Source organism: Panicum hallii, chromosome 9 (assembly GCF_002211085.1).
Source record: "Panicum hallii strain FIL2 chromosome 9, PHallii_v3.1, whole genome shotgun sequence".
Lineage (NCBI taxonomy): Eukaryota > Viridiplantae > Streptophyta > Magnoliopsida > Poales > Poaceae > Panicum > Panicum hallii.
The window spans coordinates 57,758,922-57,781,232 of record NC_038050.1 but is presented as its reverse complement, the minus strand read 5'-3'; the positions used below and the strand labels follow the sequence as shown (position 1 = coordinate 57,781,232).

The window sequence follows — 22,311 nt, the reverse complement described above, 5'->3', positions numbered from 1 at the left end:
CGTTCAGGCCCCGGTGGGGCAAGCAGCAAGGTAAGGTTCAGTGTGAACGAGGTCTAGCCGCCTAGCCGCGACTTGAAGAACTCTTTAATGTCCTGACGGGGGATGTGAACTGCAATTGCTCAACCAGTCTGGTCGAGTCGATCTCTTGACGCCCTCCTGCCGACGCGGAGGACGACTGGATGAGCCCGGAACTGGCCCGCCCGCCGTCCCGTTAGCGGCGGTACGCATTCCGGCCGCCCGCTTCACGACGGGCCGCGCGGCCCAGCGCGCCCCGGCTCGCCAAGCACGGAAAGGCCGGACCCCAGCGGGACACAAGACAGGCTGGCGAAGGGACCGTGCCGCCAGCAACCCACAGCCCCGCCCGTACTCCTCTTGCTGTGCTCCACGCAGCTGGGGGTTGGGGGGGCCGGTGGCGCGGCGGCGCTGATGAGATGCGGGTGCGGCGATCGAGTACCCGCGCGCGTCCTTATCGCCATCACCGCGCGCGCCGGTCGCGGCCGGCCACACAGGCTTTATCATCGGCGGTCCGTCCATCATGCTACGTCGCCTACCGGCAGCTCAGCCCAGCCGTGCAGCCGGGCGTGGCGTCTCCTCGTCCGATCAGCTCAGCTGCGAGCGCCGGGACAGCTGCAGCCTGCAGGGGCCGGTCGTGTCGGATCTGGACTGATCGGATAGCCAGCGGATCGTCGGTGGGTTTCGTAAGGGCGCCGTGTACGGGTACTTTGTTGGTTCGTGCCTGTCCAGATGCGTGGCGTGCGTGGAAGTTACTCGGTGGTGGTGAAATATCTCGGCGAGATCGCAGCAGGTGCACCGCACTGGGAATGGGGCGGGTCGACGTCCGAGCATGCCACGGAGGAGGTGCGACACCAAGGACATGGGACCGGGAGTGCCGGCGGCTGACCAGCCAGGTGATGGCGGCTGATGGATGGATGCCTGCGGAATCCATGCGAGGGACGGTTGGGCGTCTCTCGTCGCCGTGAAATTTCTCGTACACGCGCTTGGGAACATGAACAGGCGACCCAACGCTTTTTTTTTTTAGTTTTAGAAGAAGAAAAAAACGGCATGAGCTTGGCGAGTCATGCATGTTTGATGTTTCCCAAACAAAATGTTCCTTTGATTGATGCTTTGGGCTGAAAACACGTACGGGTAATTGACCTCCTTGTGACGAGGCCAGCCGTAGTCATGGAAGACTCTGCTGACCGCCTAGTTGGAGCAAAGCAAGCTGTAGTGATGTGCAGTGTGCTATAGTAGTCCCGTTACAGATTATACGGAGTATTGTATTGGTGGTCGACGTGTTGCTGACATGCACGCATCTTGCAGTAGAGGAAACGAAAAGGCACATGTCGTCTAAACTCTTGCTACCGTCTCCTAGCGGTTGACGACATGTCATGCTTTCTCACTTGCAACCACAATCTGTATAAAGAACCGTTGCTAATAATAAGCACACCTATAAGCCCCTTGCATGATGATGGAGTTTCTTGAAACGGAGGATGTACGCGCGGTGTGTGTGTCTGTGTACCTGCTACTATAGCACTACCTACCCCCGTGCTCGCCTTAACATATAAAGCAGATGCGCGCGCGACGCCGGAAAACTGGAGCGGGCGCCCAACTGGATTATTCCACGCCTTGTGCGTGCCGGAGCTGGGTCACATGGTAGCATGGCGGTGCGCTCATGAGTCATCACGAATCAAAGGCGACATCGATCTCGCAGTCCGGCCGGTTCCCATCCGCCACGGTGAGCGCACACGAGCACGAGCGCACGACACTTCGCTTGGAGTAGTGGGTTAGAGGACTCGATCGCACCTCACACTCACAGGCTCACGCCGCAACGGGAGCATCGGCCACCGTCCCGGGCTCCAAGCTTCCGTCCAAGCAGCAGAGTCTAGGCCACGACGAGCGAGAGCCTCGCGTCCTTATCAGTTGTCACAACGACGCCTTAGCATACTGCGCGTCGCGGGCTCTGAGCCGCGGGAGGACGGGCCTGTCATCGGCGCCGGCGGGACCGGGACCGGGACCGGAGGGGGTCCACCAGCGGCTGGCGTGGGCGTGGCGTCGTGGCCAATTAGCCACCCGCCTATGCCCGGGCTCATCAACTTGCCCAAGCTGGCCGGTCTGGACGGACGCGCGCGGATCGGCCGGCCGGTGGGCCGCGGTCCATCACCCCTTGATAAGCGGACGTACGGCCGCTTTGTCCAGTTGCCAAGATGCGTACTCGATCCGTGCACGCTCGTTTTAACTCTGCTGTCTGCTCCTGTACCAGCGATCGAAGAAATATCTCGGTGACGGAGCGTGAACTTACGCGGTGGCGTGCGTGCTGCTCTACACAGGCGGGTGCCACCGGCCCGAGAGGATCCTAGGACGGGTCCACGGCGACGCTAGGTCGTCTCCTCCGATCCGGTGGTGCGACGGAAGCGGCAGACCGTGACTGCAGCCAGCAAGAAACACTTGACCAGGGCGCATCGATCATCATTGTGGAGGAGAAACGAAGAAGCGCGTATCCCGCATAAACTCGTGTCTTCGCCACAGCTTATCTTGGCCAAACATGTTGTGTTCATAGGCACCATTTTTTATAGTAGGAGTATGAAACAAGAGGGCTTGTAGCACATCCTTTTGCCAAACGATACTGGCCGTCGCTGTTGAACCGGCGGTTTTAATTTGTTTGTGGACGTGCGGCGAGTGGCCGCTGCTTCCCATGCGCGCGCGCACTTGGTCGCGGAAACAGGTGCGCCCACGGGAAAGACTTGTAGCGAGTGCCGAGTAGTGCGTGTGCTGGCGTGCTGGAGATGAGTCACACTCACACCACCACGAGATAAGCGGCGTGGTGGCGTCGTACGAACGTCCTCCCGAGCCTGTCGCTCAATCAGGTAGTGCCCAATTGCCTGGCCATTTGATCTGACCTCGGTTGTCTGGAATTTTTGAGTCCTCGGACCTTATTCGGTTAATCCCCAGTCCCCTCCGCAAGGGGATTGAAAGGGACTGGAAGGGATCGAGGGGAATTTTAACTCGTTAAGGATTCAATTCCTTCCAGTCTCCTTCAATTCCCTTGCAATCAGACAAGGTCTCTATGTTTAGGCGGCTCCTATCTCATGCGCCGAAGGACGAATTGTTTTTTGGTCGACAGTGAGTGCTCGGGCCATTTGATTCTGTCGGTGATGGCTGCTCGGCGATTCTTGGTAGCAGATTCATTATCTTATCTCTCGGGCACCATGCTACAACCCCGTCGGCGATTAGATAAAAGGGTTAGTAAATATTGTAACACCGTCGGACACCTCAGTGAAACAACAACGCTCAGCCAAAACCTGCTCGTTGCGATTTATCATGGACTAGCGATCCCATCCCATCACTTGTCTCTAAGAAATTCCGTCTAGCCAATTCGAGCATTGCAAGTTCTAGTGTTGTACTAGCACTACAATCCTATTTTAGATGCATAATAATGCACGGCGCACGTACTGATGACATGGATCCTACTAGAACTCTCGTGGAAGAAACGAAGAAGCACGTATCACTCACCAACCTCTTGGTTTTGTCTCGACCGTAATAAAAGCATATGTTTTGACGCCACATGCTCTTATTATATTTATACGTACATGTCTTTTCTCCCCAGTAAGAAAGCTTATCAGCGCATTTATAATTTTATATAAGCACCTCATTGGAGTTGGTTCAAACGGCGGTTGGACGTACGTGGGGGCGCCGAGCTAGCTGTGGCCCGTGGTTTCTTGCATTGGCTAACGATTTTGTGACGCAGATGCGGGCGCGCCCACGGCAAAACGTGACGGTCCAACTGGACTCCACGCCCCTGCCAAGATGCCCTAGCTGAGTCACCACGTGATAACGTGATGGGCTCGGGAATCAAAGCCGTGACGCCGTACGGACGCGGTGGCCGAAAGCCGACTAGTCTGTCTGTCAGGTTGTCGCTGCCGGTGGAGCAGTCAACGGCGAACCAGTCCTCCCCTCCGGTCAATTACTAGCAACCTCGGCGGCCGATGGGCCGCGCGAGCGGAGACCGCTTGCTTGGAACCGGATCAAATTTCCGGACCTCTGTCTTCGGGGTCAGGTAACCGTTCCGACAAGATAGCATCCATTTTCAGGAGGGGATTTGCCCTGAAACTTTTCACCAAACACCTTGGAACTGGGCTCCGTAAGTTGGACTTCTCTCCTCCGAAAATTTTCGACAGGAAGACCAAGACAAGATGGCTCTCAGCGACACCAAGAAAGACTATTCGGATCACGGTATGCAGTGTACTATTCCGATCCTTGCCCCAGATCACTCCGAAGTCACCGTATGCAGGAGTGCGCTATCCCGATCCGTTTCCCTTCCGCCAAAACAGCGGCCGGCCGACACGTCTCGCGTTTCCACGGCCCGGCGCGCGCGCGTGCTGACTCGGATCCACGCCCCCGCTGCGTGCGCCGCCGCCGCCGCGAACGGTGCCCCGACCGGATATTTGCCTGTGCACGCGGCGGCTCTATCTCCTCGCGCAGGGGCCGCCGGCGGCGGCGAGAGGGAACGTTCGTGGGATGACGCGGACCCTGGTCTGCCTGCATGATTGCATGCATGTGTCGCGGTGGGCTCGCCGGGGAAAAGCAAAGCAAAGGTTCTTTTCGAGAGAGATGCCAGGCAGTCTCAACCCTCTATCTCAAATATATTGCTATACAAAAAAATAGTTAATGAGAAGAGGTAGAAAAATATAAAAACTCATATCTTATGCAAGAAATCATGTCTATATCAAAACTAATATAAAAGAAGAGATGGCAGGGGGAGAAAAGAGAGAGAAAAGATACGGTTGGATAGTAATTTATTTTAAAAAAATTTATACATTGAGAATGTAGTTTCTATATATAGTGTCTATATAATATATATGGTAAGCATAGCGGTATCTTAGATAGGGACTGCGCTGGTACCAGCAGATAGTGCGCTTCCGATGTTTACTGCTCCCTCCGGTGCGGTGTTAAAGCGCAAAAGTGCATGGAACTTTGTCCGCCGAACGTGCTGGTGACGTGTCGTCTGTGAGCTGATGAGGAACTGATGATACGTTTCTCATAGGCTTTGTGCGCTTGGCCAGCATTGGTTAAACGGAAGCGTCCAGTCCTCACAACGGGCAACGGTAACAATGCAGCAGGTATACGCGCAGTGAAAACTCGAGGTGCTCGAGCTCCTAATTTGCAGCACCAGCGGTAATCCGATGGGCAGTTTAATTTGTCTCTGCTTCGTGGATAAACTTTTGCGAGACGATCAGTCTGATTGATGATCTTGATTAGTAGCGCAGCAATAATCGCCGGGAAAGAGTTGATGTGCCGCACGGCTCCCGGTCCGCCCGAGGCCTTCCACGTACCGCAGTCGTGGCAGCCCCTCCCTCCACGTAAATCCACCCGTAGGTACACGTCGGGCGACGTCTGGCCAGAAATCGATCGACACGGTTCGTTTTTTTTCTCACACTTTATTCCGATGGCAAGAAACCCTCAGCCTCTCCAGGCCCCGGCCGGAGCCTTTTGGTTTTGGCTCGGGCACACCGCGCGGAGCGGTTACCAGATGAGCCACAGGACGCGCCACCTAACCCACCGGCCGTGACCGAAATGGACCCTCTTCCCCACCCGATCCTTCGAGATAAGCTTAGACCGGAGCGCGCGCGCCCGCCACGTCCCCCCGTCCAGGCCCCGTTCCGTTCCGTTCGCGCCGATGCACGGTCGCGACGGGGACGCACGCAGCCTCCGTGCACGGCGCACCGTGACGGCAGGTCCGGCCGAGCTCCGCCTTAGAATCGCCGTGGCGGTCTTGTCCTGTCCGGCGGCCACGCCGCGGGATGCCCGACCAGCTCCTCCCGAGGCGCGGGCGGCGACGCTGCGAGATCGCGCTGCTTTCACGGCGGGGGTAGCGTGGGGGAGGCCATAAAACTAGTGGGGAATCCTAAGATTGAGTCCGCGGTTGGGGTTGGATGGGTCGCCGGTTGGGTTTAGGGTTAGCTTAGGTTTTTGTTTTGGCGGTCTTCATCGCCTCACTATCGCAGCTGAAAGCGACGTTAATTCGGGGACGCCTGGTGATTGGGATGAATGGATGATTGATTCATTCGTGACATCACACCTAATCGCTTGATTTGCACGAAAACGACCCTGGTTTTGGATCGGCTTATTATCTGTTTTCTCGTGTGTTTTTTTTTTCAAAATCAAAATGCTAAGTTGGTACTTTGAGCGTATGCTAGATATTAAAAATTCTTAGACCAGTTAAATGAAGTGGGCTTCCCTCTTCTTCAAGCTCTCATGGAGCAACTCGCTTTATCATCATAATTTTTTTTCCGCTACCATCATTTTATTGCGGACAGAATTTCACGAAGCATCGCCCTCGTCCACAACAACATTCTTATTGTAGACATTTTGTTCATTGATAAAACCATCCTTACTCTTATCTACATCATACCCGCTGATTATCTACCTTTTATCCATCATTAAGGTCAACAACATCCTGCTAGTGGACCGTCGACCAACCTCCATCACTTGAGCGACACTTTAGTGTGAGCTTCGCGATTAAATCCATCTCACACTTTTATAGTCCTCGTATCTAAAAGCTCAATCCCAAACCTCAAATCTTAACTTCGCTAGAGAAAGAAGCCTCTCGCTTGATTGGATCGTCATATTTTTTGGTGCCTAGAAAATTTTGACGTCTTAAAATACTTCGCATAATATCATACTCTCTCCATTCTTTTTTCTAGAAAAGTTACTATACCTAAGATGTCAACTCAAATAGAATGGTCATCTATACTATACCTAAGATGTCAACTCAAATAGAACTATTGAAAAAAATAATTTAATTTAGAAAATATGACTATCAAATGATAACGAGGGGAGTATTTTTTAAGGAAACATACATTATGAGAAAATCCATTAAAAATAAGAATAAGGGAAAAATGAATTTGGCAGGTGTAGTAAAAAAAAATGGCAAAAGCGAAATCGGTGTGCTAGCCATGTCGATGTGTTCCCATAAACCCTCGCAATCTTCCTATAAACTGAGGCGGTGTGCGTGCAGCGTGCTTGTGGTTTTGTAGGTACGTCATGCGATGGCCTATGTGCGCCACGTGTACATGCTATCCACATTATCATGACACGAACACTTTAGGCTAATCACAATGAATTTCATGTCCATGTTTCCAAGAATGCCACATCAACTTTGTAGAAGGATGAAACACCCTCTCTCAATAGAGAGTTTCATCTCACTATTTCATATGCCAACATACTACTTAAATGCTGCAAATAAATAACCGATAGAATTTATTCAATTGTGTGAAGATGAAACAAAACACTCTAGAGGTTTCACACGGTTTCCAAGTTCTTGGAAATGAGTTAACATAGTTTCATCCTCATGAAACTCTTACTTCTTAAATGATGTGTCATGTCATCCAAATTGCTGATGTGGCAGGCTAATTAATGCCATGAAACACCCCATGAAACTCCTATTGTGATTAGCCTTAATCCCAAATTTAGGTGCAGTAACTACCTTTTGGGCAAGGGCAGGTACTGCCACGGGCTTTCCAGCCTGTCAGGCACATTTACGTCGTGCGGCCATGCGGCCCGGGGGCCATTGTAGAAGTCTCCAGTCGATACGGCTCATACGTCCTACCGGCCCCTGCACCTACCCTACGAGTCGATGGCATGGACCCGATCGCTGACGCGTGGCCTCGCCAGCGCCTGACACCCGCCCGGTGCATGGACCTTGTCCACTGGCGCGTGTTACCGACGGCGGCGGCCCACGAATCCAATCTGTTTTAACATTAATGAGGGGAAATCTCGTATGGCTAAAGCACGCAAGTACTTATAAATTAGTCCTCCTCATATGTTTTTGCTAGTATAAAATGTTGCAAAACGGTCCCTGAAGAAGGTCATTTTGCGATTATCGAGAGTTTTCAATGGTGTTTGTGCCAGGGAGTGCAAGATCCATTGCCCATTAACGACCCCTCGTCTATTTTGGCGTCTCGTCTCCCTCTTTAAATTGCCCCCCTCTCCCCCGGCCCGAAAGCTAGCGTTTTTTTATCTCGCCGACCGCCGACCGCCCTCATACACGCGTCAAGCGATTTCCCGGGCGATTCGCATTCCCGTGGAGTCCATCGGCGGAGGCTGCGATTGGGGATTGGGGGGCCTGCGAGGCGTGGAGTCAGGAGCTTGATCCGGGGGCCGAGCTTCCGGGGGATTGATTGGTTGGGTTCCATCTGCGGAGGCCGGGCAAGAAAATCATTGCGACTGGAGGCCGCGGAGAGGGGGCATGGGGGCGTGGGTGTCGGGCCTGCTAGGAGGGGCGGACAGCGCGGCTGCGGCGGCGGCGGCCGCCGCCGGGCCTGCTGCTGTGGGCCTGGGCGACCTGCCGGAGCTCTGCGCCGCCCAGGTGCTACTCCGCCTCGACCCGCCTGAGATCTGCCGGCTCGCGCGGCTCAACCACGCGTTCCGCGGCGCGGCGGGGGCGGACTTCGTGTGGGAGGCCAAGCTGCCGGAGAACTACCGCTACCTGATGGAGTTCGTCGGGACCGGCGAGGAGGGGAGGCGGCGGCGGCGGCGGGCCGGGAAGAAGGAGATCTACGCAAGGCTCTCCAAGCCTGTGCCTTTCGGTGACGGCCAGAAGGTGATACTTTTGCTTCCCCCGTTTTGACTTTCTGAGATTTAATGTCGCGGGAGTTGAAAATTTTATGAGTGGTCGTGTGGAGGATTGCAATCCGTCATCCTTGAATTGGTCTTCTGTTCTGTCCTTGTGTCGACCCCTCAAGTATTCCTGAGTTGAATAAGAGACAAGGGAAGAAGTATGGAGTAATATATACTCCCTATCTTTGGGGCAAACTCAAATTGGAGGCAGGGAATGATTAATTAGAATATGACCATATGGGATTTACGCATCTCAGAGCTTGAAACGATTCGAATTACTGTCCCGTGTGGCCGTGTCGTCCGATGTAGGGAGCTTGCTATTTTTTAGGACTAGGAGTATATATATATATTTGGGATAGCAAATGGAGTGATGAACAGGTTTGCTGAAGTGTATGTGTTTGCTAATTGTAGGAATTCTGGCTGGACAAGAGCAAAGGCATGATTTGTATGGCTCTGTCCTCAAAAGCATTGGTGATTACTGGGATTGACGACAGAAGATACTGGCAGCACATGCCAACTTCAGAATCAAGGTGAATATGGGATTTGATATAACATTTACTAATGTTTTGTTGGTTCAGTGTGTGGTAGTTTTGTTAAAAAGATGATACGGTGGCATGATTGCAATGGATTGGGCTGAAGATATTTCCGAATGGTGTGATTGACCTGTTCCTTGTTTCTTCATCAAACACTTCATTCACTTATATTATTTTCTCAAACATGATTTACTTGGATGCATAAGCTTATTTGCTCTGGAAGGAGGCAGATATGGATGCTTACGTGTTCTAATTTTAGGATATGCATAAATTGACTACTGCCTTAGTATAAGAGGTGTAAAATAAATAGATAATTGCTTCTTCATAATCATAGTTATTAGAATATAACATAGCTTCCAGGCTTCCAAGTGTTAGCACAAGAAGCCTGTATCTACTTTGTTCCATTGGAAGTTATTGACTACAGGTGCCTCATTTAATTGTGGTCATCTGGGATATTTTCCAATGTATTTTTGTTGTAGCTCATAACTATTCCTGAGACCATACTACTGAAATCAAATATCTGACCAATAGCTACCGAATTTTATATTGCAGGTTCCAATCTGTAGCTTACCTTCAGCAAATCTGGTGGTTTGAGGTTGTTGGCGAAGTCGATTTCTGCTTCCCTGTTGGAACCTATAGCCTGTACTTCAGGGTCCATCTCGGGAAGTTCTACAAACGATTTGGCCGCCGCCATTGCAGCTCAGAGCATGTCCATGGTTGGAACAAGAAGCCTGTCCGCTTCCAGCTCTCAACCTCCGATGGTCAGCAAGCATTGTCTCAGTGCTACCTGGAGGAGCCCGGGAGCTGGGTCTTGTACCACGCAGGTGATTTTGTGGCCTCAAAGCCCGACCAGCTGATGAAACTGAAGTTCTCCATGGCGCAGATTGACTGCACACACACAAAGGGCGGCCTGTGTGTCGACTCGGTGCTTATATACCCAAAGGGGAAGGGTTTTCAGCATGGGAGGGTGGTCAGGTCTCGGAGATGACGAGATGAGAGTGTAGATGTTGTGGAGGTTACTCACATTAGGATGTTAGAGCGAATGCAGCTTGTAGCCTGATCCTATTTTCAATTTGGGCTCTAGTATGCAGCAGAGGGAAGTGTACATGGTTGTAGAACTGAAATTTTGTATGGTCGAGTGATATTAGGGCCCTTTGTCAGTCCTTTCCCAAGGTCCTTTTTACCCCCCTTGAGCTGAATTGAGACTCGAGATAGACTGTACTGATTTTTCTGTGATGTTTCCCAAAACTTGTAATTTCTGTGGTGATGTGGTTCTGCCCCCTTTGAGCTGGTGATGAAACGTGCTCAAACATACTGAAATGAGTTGGAAAATTTTGTTTCCAGTTTCTAATTTGCTACCAATCGCCCAGCTTGTGGTGGTTTTCTATGCTTGTACATTCTATGATGACATGTACTTACTAATGGTGATGGGATGAGCTTTGGCCATCCGTTGCGACTTGTGAGTTTACAAAAAGTAGTATCAATCCATGAAAGCGGAGTTTAACCTGACTGTTCCATCTTTCTTGCTCCAGTCAGTTCTGGCAGCCTCGGAGAGCCCTGACGCTGACAGCCTAGTACCATTCGCATGAAAGCATGGCCGCATGGGTGAGGATGACAACCATCTGCTTTGTTGGTACAGCGGGATGGTACACCACTACATCTAGGGCAGACAAGATGTTGCAGTCGCAGCTCGCATTACCGATCGAGATAACATACGACTGAATCAGTGGGCAACAGCACTTGTCGGCTGCGGTTTCGGTCTGGAACCGTTGCCGACTTCGCATGCCCTTCTTTTATTGCCAGCCCATAGACTCTGCTTCACCTTAGAAATAGATCGCACATAGACTAATCAGCGACCCTGCATCCCGTCGTCGTCGTCGTCATCGCCACGATCAGGCGCCATAAACAAATGCCCTCTGAAAATATACTAATATAGTATCGGTTGCGGGCTAGTTGGCAGTTCGTTCTCAGTCAATCGTCCGGCGGCACAAGCAAAACCGCGCGTCCCATTGGCACGCGGACGCGGTCGCCGTTCCCCATCGATTTTGCTGGGAATTTCTTTTTTTTTGGAGAACGATTTGGCTGGGATTTCACTGCATGTTCTTTTTTCTCTCTCTCTGAAGTTCTTGGAGCGATCTTACCCAAACCCAATCAATAATGGCGCGTTTGAGCTGGGTGCGCCGTGCCGGTGCGGGAGGAAGCCGAATGGATCCGCATCCTAGGGCTGGTGCAGTCCTTGGCCGGCACGCCCATCCGCACTTTCGGTGGTGCGCCCGAGGATTGCATGGATCGTTCCGCCATTGCTGCTCCTGTGGCCGACCTGCATGATGATAAAGCCATGGATCTGACCCGGGCTTGCCCCCTTGTTGCTCGTCCCGGCATCTGAGCTGAGGGGGGCAACGCCCTTTTTCGTGTCGCCAGGCCGATGGGCGCGGCAAGGCGCTCGGCCGCTCGCCGGCCCGACGGGCAACCACTCGGCGGGTTTGTTGTTCTGAGATCTGAGAAAAGGTGAGGTGCTCTCGCCGTCAGTGATGACTAGCCGGGAAAACAATGGTCGCTCGGCGGCTATTTGCAAGGACTTTTGCGTTGTCTACTGCTGATTGACCCCGGTGCCGGTGGTGGTTGGAAGGCTTGCGGCCTTGTCTAGGAGATCGAATCATCTGATCATGTTTCCTGCGATGCTCGCAGACGCGATGGCGCTTTTGACCGAGGAGGAAATGCAAGAAGCACTACTGTGGAAGGAGGCTCGGAGAAATTTCCACTATTCTTTTTTTTTTTGAAAAGCTATTCCCACTCTGCTCCGTTTTGCTGGTTAGCGCCAGCCATACGTGGACTTGAAGCGTGTGGGACCTCGGGCGTCACGGCTGCAGGAAATGAAATGGAAGGGCCGTATATGGGCGAAAAGAAGCTTGGATAAGCTGGGCCGAATACTTTTTCAAAAAAAACATCTGGGCCGAACACGCCAAGTCCTTTGCCTACAGATGTGCTGAACTTTAGCCCATTGAGATGCCGGCCCAAAGGCCCAAGGGAACGAAAATCATCCAGCGCCCTTGGCAGTCCAAGTGTCCACACTCTCCACAGTCCGGTCCCGCAAGAGTCGAGACGTCGCGCACCTGCCGCGGCGGCCACCACCAAATCACCAATCCATTTCGCGCACGACCACGGCGCCATGCCGCTCCTCGCCCGAGAACTGCCGCTCCACCACTCCCAACCTCTCCACCCAGCCACCGCCCGGCTCGTTCCGCGCTCGTCGTTGGCGGGCAAACCCCGCCGCCGCGTTCCCGCATCCTCCCGTGCCCGCGTCCGCGTCCGCGCCTCCAATTCCGACCCTCCGCAGCAGCAGGTCAACCTCTCCGTCCTCCGCTTCACTCTCGGTACCAACCCTCTCCTCCTCCCTCCCACTCAGCCCGCCGCCGCCGGCGTACAGCTGGCCGCTCTAAACCGCGCCCCCGTCTGGCGCAGGGATCCCGGGGCTGGACGAGTCGTACCTCCCGCGGTGGATAGGCCTCGGCTTCGGCGCGCTCGTCGTCCTCAACCACCTTCTCTCCCCGTCCCCCACGCCCGCGCAGCTCGTCGGTCCTCGCTCCTCCCCAATCCCCTGGCCCCGCGCCCCGCCCTCCTTCTCATCCACCCATGACCGATGCGCCTAACTGGTTGTGCGTGCGAACTCGCAGAGGTCCGAGGCTCTGGGGCTGTGCCTGGCCGCGTTCTCGGCGACGCTGCCGTTCCTCGGGAGGTTCCTAGAGGTGCGAAGGGGACTTCGTCTTGGCATTGATCAGATGGTACATTTCTCTGGGATAGCGGGGGACTGAGAATTGTGCGATTGGGTTTTTGGTTGATGTTGCAGGGCGCTGATGCTGCCAGCCGTGTGCCGTTGCCCGAGGGGAGCAGGCAGTTGTTCGTAATGTCTGAGAACCTGTCAGCGGCACAGAAGGAGGACGTGGCCTGGGCGTCTTACGTCCTGCTGCGGAACACAAACACCACATCTGTGGTACGAATTTTCGTACAAATTGAAATTTAACTTGATGGAATTCAGCTATAATATACCAAATACTTGCACCTTTCCTATGTGTATATACATCATCGGTACTTCAAATTAAGTAGTAGTTGCAGCGACAAATTCTTCTCAATGTGCAATTGTGTGCAGGTTTTTATTGTCGATTTGTCTATTGCTTTGTCCAGTTCTTGTGTGAATCTTGTTAGAAAGAATCACAATTTCTGAACCATCAGATAGCTCATTTTGCCTTTACTTTCTCCCAGCTCATAGCAATTGGGGATGTGTTTTGTGTACGAGGATTCTGGGATCCACCTGCAAATACTTCAAAATATGCCATAATTGAGTGGTTCAAAAGTCAGATGCAGCAAGTAGGACTTGTTGATTTGAGGGATAATTTGTACTTTCCTAATTCTTCGGGTAAGTGAACCACCGTCACCTAGCGGAATATTTCAATGTTATGTTAACATGAAGTTTTGGTTTAGCTTTATACTTGCAGCTTGTTAGTTTCACTTTCACCTGTTTGTTTGATTGCAAAAGTGCGCTATGCAAGCACAACCACTTATAACTCACTGAACTTAGTACATGATAGTTAGTACTTAGTACCAATCATATGAAGTTTGTAGTGTAACTGCAACCACTTAAAATTTGTACCTACATAACTACATTTGGTTTGACAGTTTCGTGTTGTTGTGTTGTTTGTGGGCAGCATGGGGAGGCATATCTATATTATATAATTTTGTGGATATGTCTTGTTATGCCAAATTTGTACGTACAAAATCAGATATTCATGTTAGGAATAACAATCAAGTTACTAATGTCTATTTGGTGGTTAGCTGGTCATAGAAGTTTCAGAACTTTCTTTCCCCCTTGTTTGACATCTGGTGCCTATCATTCTGCCTTGACCAGATTCTCAGCTTGCGAAGATTCTACCAGATGGGGTTCTTTCTGTGTTTGTTCAACCAGTTCTTAGGAGTCCTGATCTACCTAATGGTGAAACAAAAACTGAAGGTGTCATCCTGTTAGCCTCCAATGCAAATTATGCATATACTGAGAAAGATAGGGTCTGGATAAGAACAGTTGCTAACAAATTTCAAAGTGCCTAGTTCAGAGATACCTAAGGTATTCCAACATCTTCAAATGAGATATCTCCTCTTATTTTCTGCATTATATTCTTTCAGTTTCACTTAAGAAGATATTGTGTTTCCTGGACAAGACAATTTATCCATCTTTTTTATTTATAGAGAAAAGCACTGCATCACTATTGTTTTTCTTTTTTTGCTGAGGTGAATGTTGCTGTGTTTATTTTAGATTTTTTATTCTGTTTACTGGATTTATAATTTGTTTACAGTAACGTTGACAGTCAGGCAATACACGAAAATGAATTGGGAAAGACTGGGTTGTGTAAAGTAGACTGACTGGCTTAAGCAGGTTTTGTAGTGAATTTCCTGGCAAAATGGACAAAGCAGATACGAACTAAAAGATTTTTCAGTTGGAGGGAGATTGGCAGTTTCATTGGGTTTGCCACTTGTTGAAGCAAAACAGTCCAGCAATTTTGTTCAGCGGACAAGTGCCAAAATGCAGATATGCTTGGTTCGTCTCTGTGCTTTTGCTTTGGTATGTCTTATTGGATTTGCCATTGATGCTGAAAGGCCGCACCAGGGATTTAGTGTCTTGTCCAAATTAGCAATGCTATCATAATTTACATACACTCCAGCCCAGTTAAGGTTGCTGGGGGCTGGGCACCTGGCTTGTATTTATAAGCACTAAAAGCTTTTAGGTCCAAAGTGTTGTCACAGATCAGAGTTGCAAAGACTGAAGATCCATGTACATTCACCTGGGTTTAACTTGAAATGAAACTCTTTCACCTTTCATAAAAAACAAACACTGCAGATCATTCACAATCTCTCATCTATGGACCTAGAGTTTTTAGAGGAGACACTTTGTGTCCTCTTCAGTAATAAATTTTGCTGGTTGGAATTAGTGCTCAGTTTGCTAGTATACACAAACTTAACAGAAGATGGAAATGTCTGTCACTTCTGTTGAGCCAGTGTTGGAAGTCATTGCTTCAAGTTGGTAGCTAACTTATAGCTTTTTATAAAACCAAAACATGAATTTTCAAGTGTTATTGCCTTGGTTTACTCCGTTTGTCCTCGTTATCAATTGCCAGAACCTCTGCATTTCTCTCGATTGTTGAGCTGTTTGGTGCTGACTAGACTATCCTGACCTTCAATTTGAACATTAAAAAAAACAAATACCTTTTCTCATGAGCTTCTACATCTCATAACTAGTACTAAAATCATTGTATCAAATATCAATTACCTGACCTTCCACATATTTAGTCATTTCTATTTTTGCTGTGTAGTGCTGAAGGTTTAGCCGAACCATATATTAAGACGAAAGATGGACCCAACCTTTGATACGTATATATGTGCTAGCTCCTGCAAGCAGTGGTAGAATCAATCCTCTTTCCTTAGATAGAATGTGAATTAGAATGCTTCATGGGTCATATTAGCGCAAAATTATTTTCTAACTGAAGCTAAGAAAAATAATCTGAATAGGGTTCACAATTGAATAAGAAATTCATAGTTGTGTTATATTATATCAGGTCGCAGAAATTGTCCCTCAAATAAATCATCATAAAATACTTGGAGGTGGATACGAAAGGGTATGAGGCAGTAGTATGAAGATAGATCCAAAAACTTGGAGTAACTTTTTTTCACTGCATTACTTGGTCCCATATCTTCCTTTTAAGTACCTGACCAAATCTTGAAATCTCCATGGCACCTTTTGATGTCCTGTTGCATATGTATTAAGCATGTAGTTGGTGCATGTCTCCTGGTACTGCTTGGTGGGTACCAATTATTGCTGTTGGTACTGGCATACTTCTGAATAATTCTTTTGGCATTTTGTACTACAACTCTGCAAGGATAATAGTAGAAGTGGTAATGCCAGCTGCTGCTTGAACTGAGATGAACTAAGGATTTACACTCTGAACATGGATTCACTTGTCAAGCGTTGGTGTAGTAGAATGGTGCTGTGGTAGCATTTTTCTGAGGACAATTAAGGCATGAATTCTTTTCATAATCAGATACTGATCTGTTTGATAGTGTTGGCGTAAGCGAGTAGGGATTTTAAGACATTAAGGAAAGAAATACCGATTAACAATATTTTAGATGCTATCAGTGCTGTTACTTTGTGATGGAACTTCTTTGTGGACACAAACAATCCTGGTTTGGAACCTCCATCTGTATCATGTGCCGCTGTAGTCGTATTCAGCTATTGCCTGGTTTGGAGTTCGGGGAGAGCTCATTATTGGCACTCGTATCTTTTGTGAGTGTAAAATAGCACTTTCTCACATGATTCTAAACTAAAGAGTAGTTCTCTTTCCATCATGCAGATGGATACCAAGGTGTGATCATTCTTTTGAAGGAGTGGAAGACCAGGTCAAATTCACAACAGCTATTTCTTATGCAGCTAAAACTATAAAACGTGGCGGTTTTCTTCAATAGAACATTGAGAATACTACCGGCCAGTGGCAAAGGCAAGAGACTATTGGACGAGGATTTCCCCGAGCCTGTTCAATGCCATTCAGCATGAACAGGAACAGCTCGCTAACCATTCATTTGCTGCCGAAGCAAGAACACCCTGACCTGAGCAATCTTGTATTCTTTCGATCTCAGCGGCATGAAATCGCCAAGCCTCCCTTGTAACCTTGCAGGAGCCATGTGAGACGCTACTGCCGTGCGTCCTTGCATGCACACAATAGCTCAACAGCTGTTTAAATGCTGGCAGCTGGATGTGGTTGCGGTCGACGCAGCCTGTATTCTGTACCCTGTGGTACAGGTACTCACTCGGTTCGCCGTGAGGCCGCTGGCATGTTGGATAAAGGCTGGTTCGGTTGCAAGCAAAAGGGACAGCGGGGAGGAGGGTCACGTTCCCCCTTCTGCATCTGGGCCGTGCTGCGCAGTGAAGGGCGAGGGGGCCGATGCTGGAGCGAAGCTTGTTGCGACAATTCAGACATGATCCAACAACGATGGATCTGGTAGCTATTCGAAATGCGTCCTTGAGAAACCCGCGAGTTTTGATCTTGAAATCGAATCTGCGATGGTTTTGCTTGCCACCACGGGCACGGCGCCACATCAAATTACGTGAGATCACTCAAGTTTTACACGTTGCTGCAGTCTCGCCAAAAAAACAAAGGAGATGACGCGGATCCCCTCCGTTTCCGTATGGACCACGCGAACCCCTCTCTCTCTCTCTCTCTCTCCCCCTGATCCAGGAAATCATGCCCATCCCCTTCCGATCAAATGATGCAGCGACCAGATTCAAAAATATTGGAGCTCAAGCAAGTACAGTACAGTTCATGTACAGCAACCTGATTTTTTTTTCAAAGAAGAAAAATCGTCGTACCCTGACCTCTCGCCCGGCTGCAGCAGCGAATGTCAGCGAGAAAGGCGTAAAAAGTAGCGGAGGGGTGGCGCCGAGGGAGGGCGACCAGCGAGCCAGCGCTGCGCAGCGCACCAAGTACGCGTCGCAGCGCAACCGGCACTGCTCCATTTCAAAATCCTCTGGTGCGTGTGCGTGCCCCGCCGCAGCAGCCTCAAACGGTCGGATCCCACAGCCGCCGAGTCCCCGATCCCCAGCGCCCGTCACCCGGGACCCACGCCCCGATCCGACGGCCCGGGGCGCCCTGAATTCAAAACCTCTGCTCGGAGCAGCGGCCGACCTGTATCAGCCCACCACCGGAATAAATTGCCCCCAACGACTCGCTCGCTCGCTGGCCAGACCTGTCCGGGGCAGCTACAAGAGGCGGCGGAGGCGGAGGTGGTGCTAGTGGTGCGTGTGCTCATGATTCCCCAATCTTCCCCTCCCTACTTTGCTCCATCTTCTCTCCATCATGCGGACATGCAGGGTGCTCTAGGGAGACGGGCGTTTGATTGATGATTGGCATCCTGATTGCAGCCGCACTAGCTCTGTTTGGGCTCTGCGCCGCGGCGATCGTCGCCGGGAGGAGGAGGAGGAGGACGGGAAGGGGTGGCGGCGGACGAGGAGGGGCGTCGAGCTGTGACGCGGCCGGCGGAAGCGAAATCGTCGGTGAGAGAGGTAAACCCCAGGCCCCCAGGACTTGGCTCTCTTGTGTGATTTCCGTGTTCGGTGTTTTACTCTTCGTTCTCGATCGCGCCTTGTCCTTTGCTCCATTTTTGTGCTTCCAAGCCAGGCCTACGCTCTTCCTACTGGCCCTCTGGCTGCTGCCTTCCGCCTTGCTTTCTCCACTATGCAACTGCACGGGTTGATCTCCGCAGAAGGTCTCTCGAATTTCCTAGAAATCGCGATGGATCGTCCTTGGGTTGACCGACGCCGAGCGAGTCGAGAGTTTGAGAATTTGCCTCGCTTCTAAAAAATCACAAGAGAAAAGATCCTTTCTCTTGTGGCACTTGCTAGGAAAAGGCAAAAGGCTAGGAAAACGCAGACGAAATCCTCGTCTCTACCGGCGCCGTCGCGCCGACGCCGGCGTCCTCACGGCATTAGCTGTCAAATGACCAAACTGCCCCAGCAGCGGAGGAGCACAGCCCAATGACCGGCGGGCGCGCCACCTGCGCGCCCCGAGGCGCTGTATGCTCTGGGGTTTGGGCTCGGTCATTTCCTTGGATTCCCCGGGCCGCCGAGGCGGTCCAACCAACTGCGAGCGGGACCCGACGGCGTGGGCCCAGTCCCGTGCGCCGCATGCACGGCTGCACCCACCACCATTTTTTCCAGTTTGCCACGAGCACGAGCCACACAGCCTTTAATTCGTGCGAGAAAAGTGGTTGGTTGCCACGAAAAAGGCGACGTGTGACACAGGTCGCGGCTCGCACGCGTGGTTCGGTGGTTGTGCCGCCGGCTATGACAGGTGGGCCCGCGCGTCATTCCGCACTGTAGGTCATTTAGCACGAGTAGCTTCCCTTTTCTTTGTTTATCATGAGGTTATTAAGCCCCATGGGCCATGGCGACCGTCATTTCTTAACCTCCAGCCAAAGCATTTCTTTTGATCTTACTTTGCATGCATGCGTGGTAGGTCAGGGCTCATGGCAAAAGCTTTAGGGGAAGCATCAGAGTGAGATTTTGCGTTCATCTTTCCAGAGGACTCGGTTCGTCTACGATACGTTCCCTGCGCAATTATTTCGCCATGATTCTTTTGTGTGATGAAAGTGCGAGATCTTTGGACTTGAATACGAGAAAGTAATGTGAAAATCATGAGCACCCAAATCTTACCCCCTTTTTATAGCGGGGCCGATCTTAAACATTCTGTTGTCGCTTTAAACCACGCGTTCTTCACGGGTGGAACCCACCACCACCTCTGATAATCAAGTTAATTAGTAGTTTGATATTTTGAAAAAGAGTGCCAGTAGCTCCACTAATGCAAACCAAATGAGTTTTTTTTTTAAAACAAAGTTTTCTCTGGCTCAGAAGAACTAGATTGCATTGGTCTGTGGTCACTCTGTTTTGAATTTGGATGGAGGTGCATTCTATTCCACTCGTGGCGCTTGGACATTCCTCCTGCATTTTCTCTTTCTTTTTGTGAGTTCGCATTCACTCGTCACCTACCCAGTCATCATTCCTCGAGTCAATTTTTGAAATGCCAGACTCGCCGTTTGGAAAGCTTGCGAAATTTCGATAGCGCCTTCGTACCAGCTCATAATTTTGTGGCTGTGGTCACCGCATTTACGCCTCTCAATTCGACGTACCAATCGTCCAGCCCAAGCAAGAAATGATCAGTATCAGGGGTGAGCAGCTCGGTGGGGCGTATGGTTTTCTGGAGCTTTCCTAGACTAGTCCTAGATGGATTTTTGATTCGCTTAAAATAGCCGGCGTTTCCATGCTGTGTCTCCTTCCAGCTTCTTCTCCGCTTGCTCTTTTCCAAGATTTGTCTTTTGCGCTTCTGTGGCAAAGAGTCAGTGAGTAGTGAGCACTAATCCGTCTGGTGTGAGTACTTGCAGGTCACGAGCTGAGGTGCTGTAGCGGCCAAGATATGAGCTCGCGGAGCTGCCCGGCCGCGGCCGGCGACGCGACGGCGGAGGAGCTGCTCGATCGGGCGCGGGGGCTGGTGCCACCAGCCCTGGCCGCCGCTCGCGCAGCGACCGGCTTCGGCGGGCGGTGGAAGGCCATCGCGGCGAGGCTGGAGCGGGTGCCGCCGTGCCTGTCGGACCTGTCCAGCCACCCCTGCTTCTCCAAGAACTCGCTCTGCCAGGAACTGCTGCAGTCGGTGGCCGCCACGCTTGCAGAGGCTGCCGAGCTCGGCGCGCGCTGCAGCGAGCCCCCGAAGGCCGGGAAGCTGCAGATGCAGAGCGACCTCGACGCGCTTGCCGGGAAGCTGGACCTCAACCTCCGGGACTGCGCCCTTCTTGTCAAGACCGGTGTGCTGTCCGACGCGACGGTTCCGGCGGCCCAGGCTGAGGCCACGGCGGCAGCGGGCGGCGCGCAGACGGATGTGCGGGAGCTGCTTGCCAGGCTGCAGATTGGGCACGCGGAGGCGAAGCACCGGGCGGTGGACGGGCTGCTTGACGCTCTGTGCGAGAACGAGGAGAGCGTGTTGTCGGCGCTCGGCCGTGGCAACGTGGCTGCGCTGGTGCAGCTGCTCACGGCGACGGCGCCCAAGGTCAGGGAGAAGGCGGCGACTGTCCTCTGCTTGCTCGCCGAGTCCGGCAGCTGCGAGGGCAAGCTTATGTCAGAAGGCGCGCTGCCGCCGCTCATCCGGCTGGCCGAGTCCGGCAGCCTTGTCGGGCGGGAGAAGGCCGTCATCACGCTGCAACGGCTGTCCATGTCGCCCGACATTGCCCGTGCGATCGTCGGCCACAGCGGCGTTCGCCCGCTCATCGACGTCTGCCAGACCGGGGACTCCATCTCGCAGTCCGCCGCGGCCGGAGCGCTCAAGAACATCTCCGCGGTGCCGGAAGTCCGGCAGGCGCTGGCCGAGGAAGGCGTGGTGCGCGTCATGATCAACCTGCTCGACTCCGGCGTCGTGCCCGGCTCCAAGGAGTACGCCGCGGAGTGCCTGCAGAACCTGACGTCAAGCAACGACAACCTACGGCGCGCCGTCGTGTCCGAGGGCGGCCTGCGCAGCCTGCTCGCGTACATCGACGGGCCGCTGCCGCAGGAATCCCCCGTCGCCGCGCTCCGGAACCTCGTCACCGCCATCTCGCCGGACAGCCTGGTGTCGCTGTGCGTGCTCCCGCGCCTCGTCCACGTGCTCCGAGAGGGCTCCGTGGGCGCCCAGCAGGCTGCCGCGGCAGCCATCTGCAAGGTCTCCAGCTCGACGGACATGAAGCGGGTGGTGGGCGAGCACGGGTGCATGCCGCTGCTGGTGCGGCTGCTGGAGGCCAAGTCGAACGGCGCACGCGAGGCCGCGGCGCAGGCGGTGGCGACCCTGATGGGGTACCCCCCGAACGCGCGGGACGTCAAGAAGGACGAGAAGAGCGTGCCGAACCTGGTGCAGCTGCTGGACCCGAGCCCCCAGAACACGGCGAAGAAGTACGCCATCTCCTGCCTGCTGGCGCTGTCGGCGAGCAAGCGGTGCAGGAGGCTGATGATCTCGCACGGCGCCATCGGGTACCTGAAGAAGCTCTCGGAGAAGGACGTCGCCGGCGCGAAGAAGCTGCTGGAGAAGCTGGACCGCGGCAGGCTGCGCACTCTCTTCAGCAGGAAGTAGGCACGATCCGGAGCAGCAGCTAGTAGCGAAGCTCTCCTTCTTTTTGCCGTAAACCTGTATAAAAGTCCCGTCTTGTTTCATAGCCTCGATGAAGTGAAAGTGCGGCAGAGCGGTGAAGAGAGGGAGAGACGGAGAGTAGTCGTGTTCATGTGAAGTGAAACATATCGCGTTGTAATTTCGCTGGCTAATGTGTGTGTCAGGCAGTTCGTTCGTTAGCTCGTACTCGTAAGTCCTAACCTAAGTCTAATAAAAATTTCTTCAGGCAAAGATCATTTTGTACAGTTTTGTTATGCTTGCAAGGTGGTAATGGATCATGACTCTTATACGTGTTTAGCTCAAAATTATATAAGTGTGGAATTATTTAAATGTAGAGTCTGATCCATTTAGAGATCGGTTTTTAAATTATCTAGACTAAATTTTAAGAACCTTTGCCATCTAGCTTGCTTTTCATCTGCTATGTGAAATCTAGCTGATGTTTC

The 22,311-nt window shown here is 51.9% G+C and overlaps 3 protein-coding genes across 8 annotated transcripts; all 3 read left to right on the top strand.

The window, feature by feature from the left end:
* Positions 1-7,970: 7,970 nt before the first annotated feature.
* On the top strand, positions 7,971-10,481 carry LOC112877223 (F-box protein PP2-A13-like). Its single transcript, XM_025941455.1, has 3 exons — positions 7,971-8,599; positions 9,028-9,146; positions 9,702-10,481. The coding sequence occupies exons 1-3, from the start codon at positions 8,246-8,248 to the stop codon at positions 10,135-10,137; spliced, it is 909 nt and encodes a 302-aa protein (XP_025797240.1). The 5' UTR covers positions 7,971-8,245; the 3' UTR covers positions 10,138-10,481.
* Positions 10,482-12,244: 1,763 nt separating this feature from the next.
* On the top strand, positions 12,245-17,266 carry LOC112873552 (protein COFACTOR ASSEMBLY OF COMPLEX C SUBUNIT B CCB2, chloroplastic). Of its 6 annotated transcripts, none has more exons than XR_003224774.1 (8): positions 12,245-12,523; positions 12,612-12,721; positions 12,824-12,895; positions 12,997-13,140; positions 13,410-13,563; positions 14,053-14,265; positions 14,575-14,736; positions 16,544-17,266. XR_003224774.1 is itself a non-coding variant. In XM_025936548.1 (7 exons), the coding sequence occupies exons 1-6, from the start codon at positions 12,319-12,321 to the stop codon at positions 14,247-14,249; spliced, it is 882 nt and encodes a 293-aa protein (XP_025792333.1). In that variant the 5' UTR covers positions 12,245-12,318; the 3' UTR covers positions 14,250-14,265; positions 15,509-16,496. The 6 variants fall into 6 exon arrangements, 3 of the variants coding, with proteins under 3 accessions (XP_025792333.1, XP_025792334.1, XP_025792331.1); XR_003224773.1 differs by having other exon boundaries at positions 14,507-14,736; XR_003224772.1 differs by having other exon boundaries at positions 14,495-14,736.
* Positions 17,267-17,563: 297 nt separating this feature from the next.
* Positions 17,564-22,107, top strand: LOC112872586 (ARM REPEAT PROTEIN INTERACTING WITH ABF2). Its single transcript, XM_025935636.1, has 3 exons — positions 17,564-17,982; positions 18,109-18,249; positions 20,124-22,107. Exon 3 carries the CDS (start codon positions 20,156-20,158, stop codon positions 21,830-21,832), a length of 1,677 nt encoding a protein of 558 aa, XP_025791421.1. The 5' UTR covers positions 17,564-17,982; positions 18,109-18,249; positions 20,124-20,155; the 3' UTR covers positions 21,833-22,107.
* The last annotated feature ends 204 nt before the right edge of the window (positions 22,108-22,311 follow it).